This window comes from Salvelinus namaycush, chromosome 10 (assembly GCF_016432855.1).
Source record: "Salvelinus namaycush isolate Seneca chromosome 10, SaNama_1.0, whole genome shotgun sequence".
NCBI classification, from domain to species: domain Eukaryota; kingdom Metazoa; phylum Chordata; class Actinopteri; order Salmoniformes; family Salmonidae; genus Salvelinus; species Salvelinus namaycush.
The window spans coordinates 41,871,777-41,887,515 of NC_052316.1; the positions used below are offsets into that span (position 1 = coordinate 41,871,777).

The following is a 15,739-nucleotide window of genomic DNA, read 5'->3' on the forward strand; positions in this document are numbered from 1 at the left end:
AGAGTCCTTTAGGTGCCTTTTGGCAAACTCCAAGCGGGCTGTCATGTGCCTTTTACTGAAGTGTGGCTTCGTCTGGCCACTCTACCACAAAGGCCTGATTGGTGGAGTGCTGCAGAGATGGTTAGCCTTCTGGAAGGTTCTCCCATCTCCACAGAGAAACTCTGGAGCTCTGTCAGTGACTATCGGGTTCTTGGTCACCTCCCTGACCCCGATTGCTCAGTTTGGTCAGGCAGCCAGCTCTAGGAAGAGCCTTGGTGGATCCAAACTTCCATTTAAGAATGATGGGAGGCCACTGTGTCGGGAGGCCACTTGGAGTTGATGGGAGGCCACTTGGAGTTGATGGGAGGCCACTTGGAGTTGATGGGAGGCCACTTGGAGTTGATGGGAGGCCACTTGGAGTTGATGGGAGGCCACTTGGAGTTGATGGGAGGCCACTTGGAGTTGATGGGAGGCCACTTGGAGTTGATGGGAGGCCACTTGGAGTTGATGGGAGGCCACTTGGAGTTGATGGGAGGCCACTTGGAGTTGATGGGAGGCCACTTGGAGTTGATGGGAGGCCACTTGGAGTTGATGGGAGGCCACTTGGAGTTGATGGGAGGCCACTTGGAGTTGATGGGAGGCCACTTGGAGTTGATGGGAGGCCACTTGGAGTTGATGGGAGGCCACTTGGAGTTGATGGGAGGCCACTTGGAGTTGATGGGAGGCCACTTGGAGTTGATGGGAGGCCACTTGGAGTTGATGGGAGGCCACTTGGAGTTGATGGGAGGCCACTTGGAGTTGATGGGAGGCCACTTGGAGTTGATGGGAGGCCACTTGGAGTTGATGGGAGGCCACTTGGAGTTGATGGGAGGCCACTTGGAGTTGATGGGAGGCCACTTGGAGTTGATGGGAGGCCACTTGGAGTTGATGGGAGGCCACTTGGAGTTGATGGGAGGCCACTTGGAGACCTTCAAAGCTGCAGACATGTTTTGGTACCCTTCCCCAGATCATTGCCTCAAAACACAATCCTGTCTCGGAGCTCTACGGACAATTCCTTCGACCTCATGGCTTGGTTTTTGCTCTGGCATGCACTGTCAACTGTGGGACATAGACAGGTGTGTGCCTTTCCAAATCATCTTTAATCAATTGAATTTACCACAGGTGGCCTCCAATCCAGTTGTAGAAACATCAAGGAGGATCAATGAAAATAGAAGGCCCCCGAGCTCAATTTACAGTCATAGCAAATGGTCTAAATAAGACATTTCAGTTTTAATAAATTAGCAAACATTTCTAAAAACCTGATTTACTTTGTCATTATGGGGTCTGAATACTTTCCAAATGTCCATCATTAGCTTATCCCTACAAAATATGCTTTCTTCATTCTAACCTCTGGAAAACAATACCGGTGCAGGTAATTTGTTCAAGTAATGTAATCAGGACTACATAAAGAATGGAAAACTAGGCCTTCATATACAAGCATTGTTATTAAATATCTTTATTACTTTTGTAGATACAATAATCACATAATGAAGAACATCCTAAAACCAACAAGAGCAACATTAAAATGCTTGAATAAGGATAAAGAGGAAAGTCAAATTGCTAACTGATGGGAAGTTAGCTCTCCTCCCATCAACACAATGAGTTAAAACCAGATCTAAATATCCTTACAAAAGTTTGTAACAAGGGCAATTTTCAGTAAACAAACATAAAACCAATATAATATAAATCATGATTTGTGTTCTTGAATTATGACAGAACTCCATCAAATGTTCATGTGCACTGCAGTTTCCCCTTCAAGAGCTTCCAAAAATACTGTGCTGACAACAATGACATTGAAAAGCATTTGTAAAAGAATACTAAAACAGAAGAATTCCTAAAACCTCTCAGAAGATGGCATCAAACCAAACTGAGCCTCTAAAAAGACCCACCGTGGACACAGACAAGGTGTCAGTGGGATTCCCATTCCCAGTCCTGAGTGGTACAGTAGTATTGGCTGTGGTTGAGGCGTGGGACTGTGTGGTCCAACGGTGGTCCTGATGAGTTGTAGTTAGAGAGGGATCTTGGTTGTTGAAATTCAAACTGACCAAGTTGACTGGTAGTGATGGAGCAGGTTCTCTTCTGGGCCACAATAAGACCCTCATCCTCCCCCCTGTACCTTAGGACCCCCGGTGGTCCTCAGTCTCTGACAGCTTTGAGTGCGTAGAGCACGTCATCCTGGCTGACGTTGAGTCTGACCCGCTGTAGCACGTCTAGACGGCTGGCCTCCAGCAGCAGCAGACGACACGCACCCAGACGCTGACACACGGCCAGACCCTCGGACACACTGATGGGCTGCAGGCCCTCCACACGACTCAGAGCCTGGTGCTGCACAAAGACCTGGGAGGAGGGGACAGTGGACTTTAGATAAGGGAACTCCACAACACAGGTAAAAGAGGGAAAGATGTGTTGAGCAAGAGCTGTAGTAAGTCAATGTTGTACTCATTAGGTCCTATACCTGTTGGAAGATGGCCTCCTCCAGTCCCAGCCGCCGGAACTCAGCAATGACCGCCCTCAGGAAGAGCTGCTCCTGCAACGATGCACACCTAACAGAGATTTCACATAGATTGACAGCGCTCTGGGCCATTGGGAACAGACTGACAGGTCTGTGGAGCAATGGTGTGTCTCTTACCTGATGGCCGTGATGTAGGAGGAGGAGAACATCTCATCCAGCGCCTCCATCACATGACTCATTCTCACCAATCCCGCGGAGGACGGGTGCGAGGCGGAGTGTTCGCAAATCTCAGTGGCGCGGCGACAGATGTCCAGACAGCGCCGGGCGTCTCCTGACAACGCTGCCACCTAGAGGACAAAGGGAGGACAGCGCTCAGACACCCCTGACCAAAAGGTAGTCACAGAACACTTCACAGTATCATTCCAATAGATGGCATTAACTGATCAATTAAGAGGCAGGGAGAAAAGAAAACAGCAGGACTGTGGAAGACCTGAGTCGTGCACCCCTGGGCTGAATAATAGAGGGACAATATGGCCTACCTTTCTGGAGACCAGCTGCATAGCGTCCTCCTCGAAGGCCTTGACCTTGTTCAGTCTGGACGTGATGATCTGCTGCAGCTGCTTGAAGCTGTACGGCTGGAACGACATCCTGGTCAGGCCCTGGACATACAGAGAGACGCACAGGGAGTTAGTTAAAAACAAGCACTTCCATATGGACACTGGTTTGATCTGCACTTCAAGAGGCCCGCAAACATGCTGAAGGAATTTCACAGCAATTCAGACTATATACAGTAAAAGCCAGCCTGGCCCAACAATCTAACAGCTCCATCGTGTGGTGAGGAGTGGACTTCAATAGAACACTGATGCAGTGGTCCTCAAACCGCTCGTCTGGGAACCCCAGCAGGCCGTTCCATACATGGGTTGGTTGTTTAACAACAAAATCGACACGAACGCAACTATGGGGCAAAACAGACGGGTTGGCTTAGACTGTTGACAACATATAAACTATATTTTGTCTCAATCTTTATTGAAAACAAACACATTTACACAAATGAGCAGCTTTAGTTGTTAGTTAGCTAGCGAGCACATTTTTTCCGTATTAGCATTGACATTAGTCAAAACAAGACATGGTATGAAGAACAAGATGAAACTAGCCACCTATGATGCCCACATGGCAGCTTCTTGTCATTGCTGCCAGCGATCCGACTGTTCAGAAAGCTTGGCTTCCGGGCACATCCATGTTCGTACATCATTTTCCTAACGTTGTCAGCCAACCTGTCTGTGCGTTTGATCCATTCCAGAGCTAACAAACCGGATTCAACCGGTCATCAAGCCCTTGACTAGGAGAATCAGGTGAGCTAGTTCAGGGCTAGAACTAAATTGTGAACCGTCTGGGTCCAAGGAGATGTTTGACAACCAGTGCACTGAAGTATCTCCACGGTCCTTACCAGTCTGCTGGCCACCCTGTTGATCATGATCCGCTCAGGCAGGTCCATGGTGTTGGCGATGGTCAGCACCACCAGGCGGGCGTGGCGCCTTGTCGGCCAATCAAACAGGTTGTACATGACATTCTGCTTCCTGGTCCATAGAAGGTCCAGCTGGGGTGCGGGGGGGAGAGTGTGAAACACAGGGTCAGTCATAGAAACAGAATGACTAGACATCTACATTCAAGTCAATAAATATGTAGAATAGAGCGATTGAGTATAGAACATAGACGATTCTGTCTTCAAATCCATTATCAGCATTTCCCAGTTGGCGTCAACAATGGTTACGTATTCTTCTATCCTTAGAGTCGAGACAGAGTGGATAAACATCGACCTTACCTCGTCCACCAGTAGCACGGTGGTCTCCTTCTTGGGGGCGGGGTTACTGAACCTCTTCTCCAATAGGGCTGCGGCGTGGTCAGCGGTCACCTTCTGGTTGGTCAGTTTCTGGAGGAGAACACAGTCAGGAGTTACACTGATACTTGGAGAGTGAGTGTGTGTGTGTGTGTTTGTGTATATACACACACACCTGTAGAATCTGGACGTAGGCTTGGTGAGGGTCGGTCATTTTCATGCCGTTGATCTCGATGAATCGGAACGTGGGGATTTCATCCATATCAGCGGCGTGCTGTAGACACCGGATAACCTCGTGGATGGTGGCGGTTTTCCCAGTTCCCGGAACACCAGAGATGTACATACACCTAGACAGACAGCTACTGTAACCCTTTTCCATAACGCTATACCAGCAAGTTAAGGAGTGTCGACATTACTTGCATCAACATAAGAAACAAAAGTCAATTTTCCATCAAAACAATCATTCCTGCGAGCTACCGTGACGGTGTTGATATTTTTGTGATTTATGTAAACTCTACTGTTACTGACCCTCACATAGAACAGCTAATCCAGGGTCTTGTTCAGAAGGGGTGAAACTAGAGAAAAACTGAGGAAGCACTACTGAACATGTCCAATGAAAAGCCAACACTCATTGTAGTGTCATTTCACAGTACTTTCTCCCCTTGGTTCCAACTGAACATGACCCAGAGTTTCCCTGACAATATCTGCCAATATTTCATGACTAAGACCAAATATATTTCTTCAAAATAGCTTCAGAAGTTTTTTTTAGGGGTAAATATGGCGTTTCTCAAGTTCCTGAAAATTCTGGTTTTGGTGAGACAGTTACACAGTAACAATATTTCCTGAACCGTAGTGAGGTGTCTGTCAATCTTACCCTCCGGTCCCATCCATAACCTTGCTCTCCACAAAGTTATAGATATCCTGGAACTCCTGCTCCCTACAGGGAAGAGACTCTGGTACTGACGACACATGCAGCCTGAGGACAGGGACACACACGTTAAGAAAACAACAAAGATCACATCTAAATAAATAAAAGAACACCTGCTCCCTACAGGGAAGAGACAGCTGCGGTCCATCATGATGAGTTACGATTTTTTTTGTGGCCCCCACCCCCATTAAAGTTGCCCATCCCTGACTTAAACACAAAAGTAAATCATTGGCTGAAATCTACCGTCTGGATACGATGCCAGTTTGTTCTCACCTAGCCCTGGCCTCCTCCAGGATGTTCCCAGGCTGCCTGGCTGGAACAGTCCGGCTGGGAATACTGGGAGTGGCATGACGGGGGGTCCGGGGGGTACTTGGGTTGGCATGACGGGGGGTGGCCTGGATGAGAAAACATGGAAAACCCATAGAATTCCTCAATCCCTTCCTCAGCTCAGGTCAGAATGAAAAAATAATAATAATTACACAGGCACCACAGCCATACATACCTTCTTGCTGGGCATTTTGCGTGGGGTCATGGCGGAGGTCTTGCAATTTCTTCTTCTGGTCTTCATCACCACTGCCTCTTCCTCACTCTCTGTCTTCTCTTCATCGCTGCTGCTCTGTAGGACCTTCTTGTAGGGAACGAAACAGTCATCATCGCCATCAGAGATCAGCTCTTGGGTATTGTCCAACAGATTCCTATAAAAACCAATTACACAGGCACCACAGAAGCCTACCACAGCCATACATACCTTCTTGCTGGCCGTTTTGCGTGGGGTCATGGCGGAGGTCTTGCAATTTCTTCTTCTGGTCTTCATCACCACTGCCTCTTCTTCACTCTCTGTCTTCTCTTCATCGCTGCTGCTCTGTAGGACCTTCTTGTAGGGAACGAAACTCTCATCATCGCCATCAGAGATCAGCTCTTGGGTATTGTCCAACAGATTCCTATAAAAACAAATTACACATTTTAGTAAATAATACTTCAAAACGGCATTCCAAAAATACTTTGTAGAATAGGCAGATAAAAATAATAATAAATGCATTTCTTGAGATACAAATTGAACTGAGTTGATTACATCAATTGGTGGCAACCACCACATAGAGGTATCATTAAACAACCTGTCAATCTTGTTACATTTTTTCCAACTAATTTAAAATCACTCAGATTTAAATTAAATTTAAATTACTCCTTAGATGGTCACAGTTCCTTTGAGCCAGTAGGGGCATACCAGAGATAGAATTAGAGGACTTTTCTGTGTGTCTGTGTTTGAGCACATGGGCAGAGCCATAGTGAAAAAGGTGAAGCATGAGGGTTTACTCCACCCAAAATCTGTCCATGAAAATAAAACCACAAAGTGAGGAATTTTTGTATGGAGGTCAAAGCGTGTCTAATTTAGTCAACAACAAAAAAGGAATTGCTAATTTGCTACGTGAGGCTTCTTTGATCCAATAGAAGTTTCATACTGGTTAGATTGTTCCGAATGCACTGATATGTAGGATTTCAGCAAATTCAGAAAAATAACTACATTATACCAGAGTTGTGTCTGTTGTTCATTGGCTAGAATGGTCCCACCTGGTCTCGCCTCATCCCGCCAGCCTTCCATCGGATGGGGCCACAGTGTCTCCTGACCCCTCCTGTCTCAGCCTACAGTATTTATGCTGCAGTAGTTTATGTGTCGGGGGGCTAGGGTCTGTTATAGTCTGTTATATCTGGAGTACTTCTGTCTTATCCGGTGTCCTGTGTGAATTTAAGTATGCTCTCTCTAATTCTCTCTCTCGGAGGACCTGAGGCCTAGGACCATGCCTCAGGACTACCTGGCATGATGACTCCTTGCTGTCCCCAGTCCACCTGGCCGTGCTGCTGCTCCAGTTTCAACTGCCTGCGGCTATGGAACCCTGACCTGTTCACCGGACGTGCTACCTGTCCCAGACCTGCTGTTTTCAACTCTCTAGAGACTGCAGGAGCGGTAGAGAGACTCTTAATGATCGGCTATGAAAAGCCAACTGATATTTACTCCTGAGGTGCTAACCTGTTGCACCCTCGACATCCACTGTGATTATTATTATTTGACCATGCTGGTCATCTATGAACATTTGAACATCTTGACCATGTTCTGTTATAATCTCCACCCGGCACAGCCAGAAGAGGACTGGCCACCCCTCATAGCCTGGTTCCTCTCTAGGTTTCTTCCTAGGTTTTGGCCTTTCTAGGGAGTTTTTCCTACCCACCGTGCTTCTACACCTGCATTGCTTGCTGTTTGGGGTTTTAGGCTGGGTTTCTGTACAGCACTTTGAGATATCAGCTGATGTAAGAAGGGCTATATAAATAAATTTGATTCCATCAAAGACAGTACAGCGCTTTCATCTTTGAGGACATGCATTTCCATTGTTAGAGTGGTCACTCGACTATCTTGTCAATATAATAAATAATCTTTGGCAGCGCCATTGAGGACATCTCCATTTTGAAGTAGTCCATTTTCTTCTAGTACTTCTATGAGTTGGTATACACACTGCAAGGGTGCATACTGCCACTTGGAGTGTGTTGTTTGAACAGGTATAAAGCCACGGTTGGTGATTTACTGCAACTTGCAGTTATGGAATGCTTGCTCTCAAGTAGAATTCATTGGTTGATCCCTCCCAATGACCTGGATGGAATCCCAATGACCTGAATGATCCTTCCTTAACCCATAGTTGACTACTTTAAAACGGTGGAAGCCCTCAATGGTAATGTCCAAAAACAGGTTTTATCCATCTGGAGACCTCCATCATTCTCTATGGGGCATACCTATAAGTCACATGACAGCCAGCACTTACAACTGCTTCCTGATGCGTAACGACACCAGCTGGGCTGACTTCCTCTTGGAGCGAGGAGTCATGGCAATCAGCTGCATGGGAGAGTCCTCGGAGTCCTCCTCCGCCCTGAGATACACAGACGATAATAAGAAATATAAATAACTGAATGGGATCATAAGAACAGAGTAATCAATAATGTGACTGATCAATCAGACTGTTAGATACTAACAGCACCCCCAGAGCAGGCTCTCTAATGGCCATGGCAGACTCTTTCCTCCTGGAGGGGGTGGTAGCTCTTTGGGAAGACAGAAAAGTATATGAGTCAAGACACTCAATTTGCAATGTACTATTACTACAAATATGTGACTTGTCTATTGGTTAAGGTGATTTAGCTGCCCGTAGTAAACACACTGCTTATCAACATCGGCTAAGTGACGTCTCTCATTAGCTGTGGATTTTTAACCCATCTCAAATGAAGCCAGTGGAAGTATGTACCATCTGCTGCGAAGCCATGTCTGAAGACAGACAGGCAAGCTCCCACCAAGTGCTCCAATCTGACCGCTATACCCCGCCTACACCACCACACCCGTGCTCCTGTCACCGGACCTGGGGTGGCACACTCACTTCTGTCCCCTAACATAGTTCCTCCTGGGGGTGGCCTGTCTCTTCTTGGGGGTCTTGGCAGAGCCAGAGTCTGTAGGTAACCCTGCCTCAAATACCTCATCCTCTAGTGCCAGCAACAGAACACTGTAGAGGGAGGGAAGGAGGGGACACACTGGCTTACTGATACTACTCACAGTACATTAGAGGACCCTGGGATGATGTTGGTAAAGCTTCCACAACCAGGACATTGAGCTTGGAGGACCCTTGGATGATGTTAAAGCTTCCACAACCAGAACATTGAGCTTGGAGGACCCTGGGAAGATGTTGGTAAAGCTTCCACAACCAGGACATTGAGCTTGGAGAACCCTGGGAAGAAGTTAAAGCTTCCACAACCAGGACATTGAGCTTGGAAGACCCTGGGAAGATGTTAAAGCTTCCACAACCAGGACATTGAGCTTGGAGGACCCTGGGAAGATGTTAAAGCTTCCACAACCAGGACATTGAGCTTGGAGGACCCTGGGAAGAAGTTAAAGCTTCCACAACCAGGACATTGAGCTTGGAGGACCCTGGGATGATGTTGGTAAAGCTTCCACAACCAGGACATTGAGCTTGGAGGACACTGGGAAGATGTTAAAGCTTCCACAACCAGGACATTGAGCTTGGAGGACCCTGGGAAGATGGTAAAGCTTCCACAACCAGGACATTGAACTTGAATATAGTGTTAAGAATTATGTTTAGAGGCTGACAAGTAGCTATTTTGCAAAGCACACGCAACAAAAATGTGAAAAATAGCTAAGATCTAACCCAAATGGCACCAGCTGATCTGTGTAACGTTGTACAGCTGATCTCTGTAGCGTTGTACAACTCCTGTAAGCCCTGTAGAAACAGCATCACACATAACTCTGTATATTCCTGTGGTACCAGAGTCAAGGATACTCTGAGTCTAACCCTAACCCTACCTGGAGAAGTCCTGTTCTCCCAGGGCAGTAGGAGACAGTCTGTCCAGGCTGATCGAGGCGAGCTTCCAGGGGAACTCCCTCTGGCCGTTAGGGGTCTTGCAGCCACTTCTCATGGGAGAGAGGCTGCAGCCATGCTGGAGGGAGTGTGAAACTGAGGAGCTCAGTTTGAGGGACATCCCTTTCTCTGACTCCACCTCCTCATCCAAGAGCTCACAGAGGACATCTGCTCTGGTCATTCTCTTCCCTGGACCTTGTAGAAGTACACACACAAACGTTACACCACCAGGAACTGCTCTCCCAGGCGCTCCACCATCTCTTCTTGACCAACATACTGTTAAAAATGGATTCATTTTAGATGATCACATCCTGAGATAGACACTCACTGGCCCCGATGCTGAGCTGTAGTTTCTTGCGTACACCTGGTGTGTCTGCAGCGCTGCCCCTCCTCTTGGCGCTCAGGATTTTAGAGGCAGAGAGCTTGGAGGCAGAGTGGATCGACTCTGCCTCAAGGGTACCCATCTTCCCGGCGCTCATGGTGGCTCTAGTGTCAGACACAGACCCTGCTCTCCTCATCACTGTGGGGTCTGGGGCGGGCAGGGCACAACGCACTGGGCCCCGAGACACAGGGGTTACCGCGGGGGAAGCACGGGGGGGAAACAGAGAGAGAGCAGGTTTGGGAAGGGTTGAGGCAGGGGTATCCTGCATCAGGACAGGGTCTAAGACATTGAAGGCCTTGGTGTCCCAGGACAGCTTTACATAGAGGGTGTCCTTGGTTCCAGGCTCTGGAAAAGGAGCATCTTCAGGGACGTGCTGGACCTGGGGAGCAGAGGAAAGACGTTCAAATGGCATCAAAATCCATATAAAAATCGAACAACAACATTTATTAAGTGCTTTAATGATGTCAACAGTCACAAAAGACTGAGCAAATGACCCAGAACCGAACAACTACGAAAGCAATCCTAAGTGAATAGGGACAAGGAAAAACACATCTAATACTTAAGAGGGCCAACTCTCAAGTCAACAAGAGAGAGCAAAGGCGCTAACACTACAGTTCTACTGGTGAATTATGCTGCCTCACATGTACAGTGCCAAGGATGGATTCTACGTTGATCTCATCGTCACAGGCACGTCCAAGGTAGTAGAAGATCTCCTGGGGATGGGGGCTCCTGCCCAGCAACAACTTCTTATTTTGGGGCACCTCAGACAAGCGCAAGAACCACTGCACCAGCGCCTTCTTCTGCTTGTGGGACTCTGAGGACCAAAGACACGTACACAAGGTCATTGCAGGACATGATCCACTTTGCTACTTACGCCTAGGTGCTTGAAATAAGGATGAAAATGTTTCCCCAACTAACAGAGCATTTAACATATTTCTGCCAAATTCATCTGAGCAATAACAACCGATAGGCTAGCCAGCCTAGTAGAACTTACCTAGTTAAATAAAGGTTAATCATTATTTATTTTAAATAAGTTGCAAGCCATTATGCACATTGCATAACATTAAACCATGACTCACCATCGCTAAAGAACTTGAGAAGCTTGGCAACGAAGGGGTTGTCATCATCATTTCCCTCAATGAGGATGTACTGGCCAGGTGTTACAGTGGTGACTGCCTCCTGACCCTCCACGCTCATGGTCAAGTACCTAGAGAGAAAAATACCAACAAACATTGTTTCCATTGGAAATCAAGTGGAACAAAAATATGAATGAACAGCGTTGTTGACGAGGCTCCAAGCAAATGTATGTTATGACACTATGCTAGAACTAAGTTGAAACTTACTCAAAGCCGTAATTCTTTAATTTTCTGTCGAAGATATAAGGTCTTCCGCCCCATTTGTAGATACGTCTCACTCTCAATCTTGTAAAGTAGCGGACCATAATTGCAGACCTTTACAAAAGACACATTTTGGCACAGTGAGCAAATCAATACTTGGTTAGACAACTTGGGACAAAGACAACTCACGTTAGATAGTTGCCATACTTGCACTCGGTAACCCAAAAAGCAAGGTGGCCTTAGTTTGCTAGCTAGCTAACCTCTATGAATAGGCTAGCTGCAATACTCACAGAAAAGAGACAGCCACTCGTCTGATAAAAGTCGAACGGGCAAGTTGATCAAATTTCAAGCAGTTTAATATAAACGAAGATGCGCTATAGTGTAGTAATACAGCTAGTTATATTTTACACGTAGCTAGCTAACAAACAAAACAAATGTTGTCTAGTACAACGGATTATGTGGCTGCACTTTCTACCTTTCGCGCGAAAAATTGCGTGCTTGGCATGTGACTGAAGTATCGACCAATGAACGCCTTCACATTCTGCCCCGGAAGTGTACGTTGTTACACGGGAAGAGATACAGCAACTTCTAATGCGAGTTCGTTTCCCACAGCAACTAATTTTTCATTCCGGGTTGAGCAGTAAAAATGGCAAATAGGACTGTTAAAGATGCAAACAGTATACATGGAACAAATCCACAATACTTGGTAGAGAAAATTATTCGTACTCGAATTTATGAATCAAAATATTGGAAAGAAGAATGCTTTGGACTGACTGGTGAGTTGGAGTTAGCTAACGCTAGGTAGCTTGAAGTACAAATACCACACATGTAAACAAAGTAACTATTAGGAAGTGTGCTTACGTCTAGTACATTTTACCCTTTTAGTTACTTACACTCACTTAGACTCGCTCACACTAATAGGAGGTTTATGCACACCAAAGGCATTGGCATGGCTAGCCTTACTTGATGCCATGCATGTAGAAGGGTTTTGGAATGCTTTTGGAGAGTCTGTGTATTAGTTGGACTCCTTAAGTTGTGCATCATTCTGGTGGGTGGCTACGGAAAAGAGCCACAATATGTATAGTCTCTAGAAACCCTCGCTATCAAATAAACATCTGAATCCAACTTTTGTCCAAACCGCACCATGTTTGATCATCTTTCTAATCACTATTTTCTCCTTGATCTACAGCCGAACTTGTCGTTGACAAAGCCATGGCGTTGAAGTTTGTTGGAGGAGTCTATGGAGGAAATATCAAACCTACACCGTTTCTGTGTCTCACTCTGAAGATGCTACAGATTCAGCCAGAAAAAGACATCATTGTAGAATTCATCAAGAACGAGGATTTCAAGTAAGTCTGGGCTTTGGGGCTGGTTATTATACGTCTTTATGTATTTAATCATACATTTAAAAGTTAGATCAACTGTCTTCTAACTCCTAGCTTGACAAATGTGACATAAACAAATTGGTACGTTCATGCATTACACACCTCACTGTGATGTTTTTCTTCACCTTAGGTATGTCCGCTTGCTAGGAGCAATGTACATGAGGTTGACTGGGACATCAGTGGATTGCTACAAATACCTGGAACCACTGTACAATGACTACCGAAAAATCAAGAGCCAGAACAGAAATGGAGGTGAGTCCTTTCGTTTATGTGTATTATGGAATGATTGTACAATGCAAAATGTCTCCTGGTTTTAAATGGCACCATATCCTTTCACTGTTTGTTTCAGAGTTTGAGCTGCAACATGTAGATGAGTTCATTGATGAACTGCTACACTCTGAGAGAATGTGTGACATCATCCTTCCCAGGCTTCAGGTAAGTCTACCCCCCTTGTATGTGCTCAGACCCCTTTTCACTGACCTAGACCGCTGACATTCTTTTGTGTATGTTGACTACAGAAAAGGCAGGTCCTTGAGGAGGCGGAGTTGTTAGACACACGCATCAGCGCCCTAGAAGAGGACCTGGATGAAGTGGAGACCAGTGACGAGGAAGACGAGGAAGAGGAGAAGGTTGTCGTCTTATCTTTATCCACCTAGAGCCTGCATAGACTAACTGTAAAGTTGAGTAAACTTAGGCTAGTAGTCAGAGGAATGTTAATGTTGTTTCACTCTGTCCATGTCTGTCTCTTATATCCTGTATGTCTGTTCAAATGTCTACAGCCAGAGAGAGTTCAGACCCCGGAGCCCCACAGACGGAGTTACCGGGACAACGACCGCCCTCGCCGTTCGCCCTCTCCACGCTACAGACGCAGCCGTTCACCCAGACGGTAACTAGTAATTGATCTAATCTAAAGTCCAGAATCACCTTTATTCGCCATTTACACATACTCAGAATTAATTTCTTTTCACATCCTGAAGACACTAAATGTCTTTTATCCTTTTTATTCTGTCCAGGAGGAGCAGATCACCCAAGAGACGAAGGTATGTAGAGTCTCTACCTTGGTTGTTTTCTGCTGGATTTTCCTTGTGTTTTCCATTGTACCGTCAGGTGGTAAACTCAGATATTGAAATATAATGTTAAAGAATTTAGTGTTTGATTTATAAAGGGACTAAAGCTTAGATTTAATTGAGTATGGTCTTGGTTACTTATAAGCAGTGCTGTATTAATGTTGGCTGTATTGTTTCTGTTTTAACTCACAGCCCATCCCCCAGACGAGAGCGCCACCGCAGCAAAAGTCCCCGTCGCCACCGCAGCCGCTCCCGAGAGAGACGTCACCGCTCAAAGTCCCCAGGTATCATAGCAACGCCAACCTGCATCGCACTACATCAAAAGTCGCATATTTGTTTATGCTTGTGACTGATAGTCAGCTGTAATCATTTGACTTTAACATGTTTGTAACAATAGTCCCAGTCTGACCTAGAGCTGCTCTGTTTTGTCCCAGGCCATCACAGAAGCCACAGGCATCGCAGTCACTCCAAATCCCCAGAGAGGTAAGTCATGGAGCAAGAGAAAGACCCTCGCCACTATACTAGTTTAAAATGCCACTTTCAATGTTCTTGGTGTAGTTGAATTGTCTGTGAATACCAGCATATGAAAGATGGAGATGTTTTTTGTGTGAGAGTAGCTAGGTTTCCATCTAATTGGCGACAGATTTTCATGTGAATATTCTAAAATCTGCATGAAACAATAAGCGCATTTTCCCACAAATGGATTTATTGCAGATAAAAGGCTGTGCGTGATGATGTAGTGCACATAAAACAAATATTTTGCTATTAAATTCCCATGTACAGTCGCATTTTTAACTCTACTGATGGTTTTGACAAACAAACTGGCATTATATAGCAAATGTGCCCTCTCTGGTCTTGGCACATGCTCTCTAGCTAACATCTGGCAGACACATTGTGGGTAGGCTACCTACATGATGAGATTGTTGTGGTCCCTCGATATTTATTGGAAAAGAGCATCATACTCATCACCTTCCCGTTCACCACCCTGTGAAGTTTATCATAACCGAATAAGCTGCATGCTTTTCCATATGATTGTTATGCCAATATTTGCGCATAAAGGCGTTTCCACTGCCATTTCTCGCATAATTAATTTTACCGACCCAAAAAGATCCCACCATGTTGAACAAACATTGTCTGTTGAAATGTATAGAATTGTACCGGCATTTCCTGTAACCATCAGCCCGGTCATTACTTTTTTAATGCGTCATGTAATTCATGCGCATTAAATGGTTGGATGGAAACCTGGTTTATGTCACCTACTGTTGTTGATTTCTTCATCTCTGTTCCAGGAGTTCAAAAAAGAGCCACAAGAAGAGTCGAAGAGGGAACGAGTGACCCATTTTTGTATTTTGTTCTCTTGGACATTTCCTCTTTTTGACTTGGAAGTTAATGTGGCAAAATGTTTACGTCTGTGTATAGAATCACTGGTATTTTATATTTAATTTTGGAAACTGATTGCATTTTTTTGATATTTTCAGACCATGTTGCAGTAAAAATCTATCCAATGTTTTTCTAAAATCTGCAGCTCGTATGGAGCTGTCCACAACCCTATACATCAGTGGGAAAAGTTTCTCAATGTTTTAAACATAAGGACCTTTTGTTGCGTGATCCGGTGTGATTGTGGCAACACTGGCTAATCAGTAAGGGTATGTCTAGAAAATAGAACTCAACTCGTAGACCGGGCAAAACTGACCCGACATCAGAAGGGAAATAAGCTGTGGGACGTCAATAAGGGTTTCCACTTCTCTAGGCCAACTGCTTTCTTTCAGGAAGTTCCCAGAAGGCATCCAACATATTTATCTACTCTGATAGTATGTCATCTGTTTAGACCAGGGGTGTCAAACTCATTCCACGGAGGGCCTAGTGTCTGCAGGTTTTTGGTTTTTCCTTTCAATAAAGCCCTAGACAACCAGGTGTGGGGAGTTCC

The 15,739-nt window shown here is 45.6% G+C and overlaps 2 protein-coding genes across 2 annotated transcripts; one reads left to right on the top strand and one right to left on the bottom strand.

Moving 5' to 3' along the window:
• Positions 1-1,450: 1,450 nt before the first annotated feature.
• Positions 1,451-11,829, bottom strand: orc1 (origin recognition complex, subunit 1). The gene is made up of 19 exons (XM_039002896.1): positions 11,651-11,829; positions 11,367-11,474; positions 11,103-11,230; positions 10,665-10,837; positions 9,970-10,402; positions 9,587-9,836; positions 8,254-8,319; positions 8,046-8,150; positions 5,984-6,176; positions 5,738-5,863; positions 5,509-5,630; positions 5,182-5,283; positions 4,483-4,654; positions 4,293-4,400; positions 3,918-4,067; positions 3,010-3,129; positions 2,648-2,817; positions 2,474-2,561; positions 1,451-2,355 (listed from the first exon to the last, which is right to left on the bottom strand). The coding sequence occupies exons 2-19, from the start codon at positions 11,462-11,464 to the stop codon at positions 2,155-2,157; spliced, it is 2,805 nt and encodes a 934-aa protein (XP_038858824.1). The 5' UTR covers positions 11,465-11,474; positions 11,651-11,829; the 3' UTR covers positions 1,451-2,154.
• Positions 11,830-11,945: 116 nt separating this feature from the next.
• On the top strand, positions 11,946-15,729 carry LOC120054568 (pre-mRNA-splicing factor 38A). The gene is made up of 10 exons (XM_039002018.1): positions 11,946-12,136; positions 12,550-12,709; positions 12,876-12,997; positions 13,095-13,180; positions 13,264-13,374; positions 13,525-13,631; positions 13,759-13,785; positions 14,005-14,096; positions 14,247-14,295; positions 15,102-15,729. The coding sequence occupies exons 1-10, from the start codon at positions 12,007-12,009 to the stop codon at positions 15,145-15,147; spliced, it is 930 nt and encodes a 309-aa protein (XP_038857946.1). The 5' UTR covers positions 11,946-12,006; the 3' UTR covers positions 15,148-15,729.
• Positions 15,730-15,739: the final 10 nt, after the last annotated feature.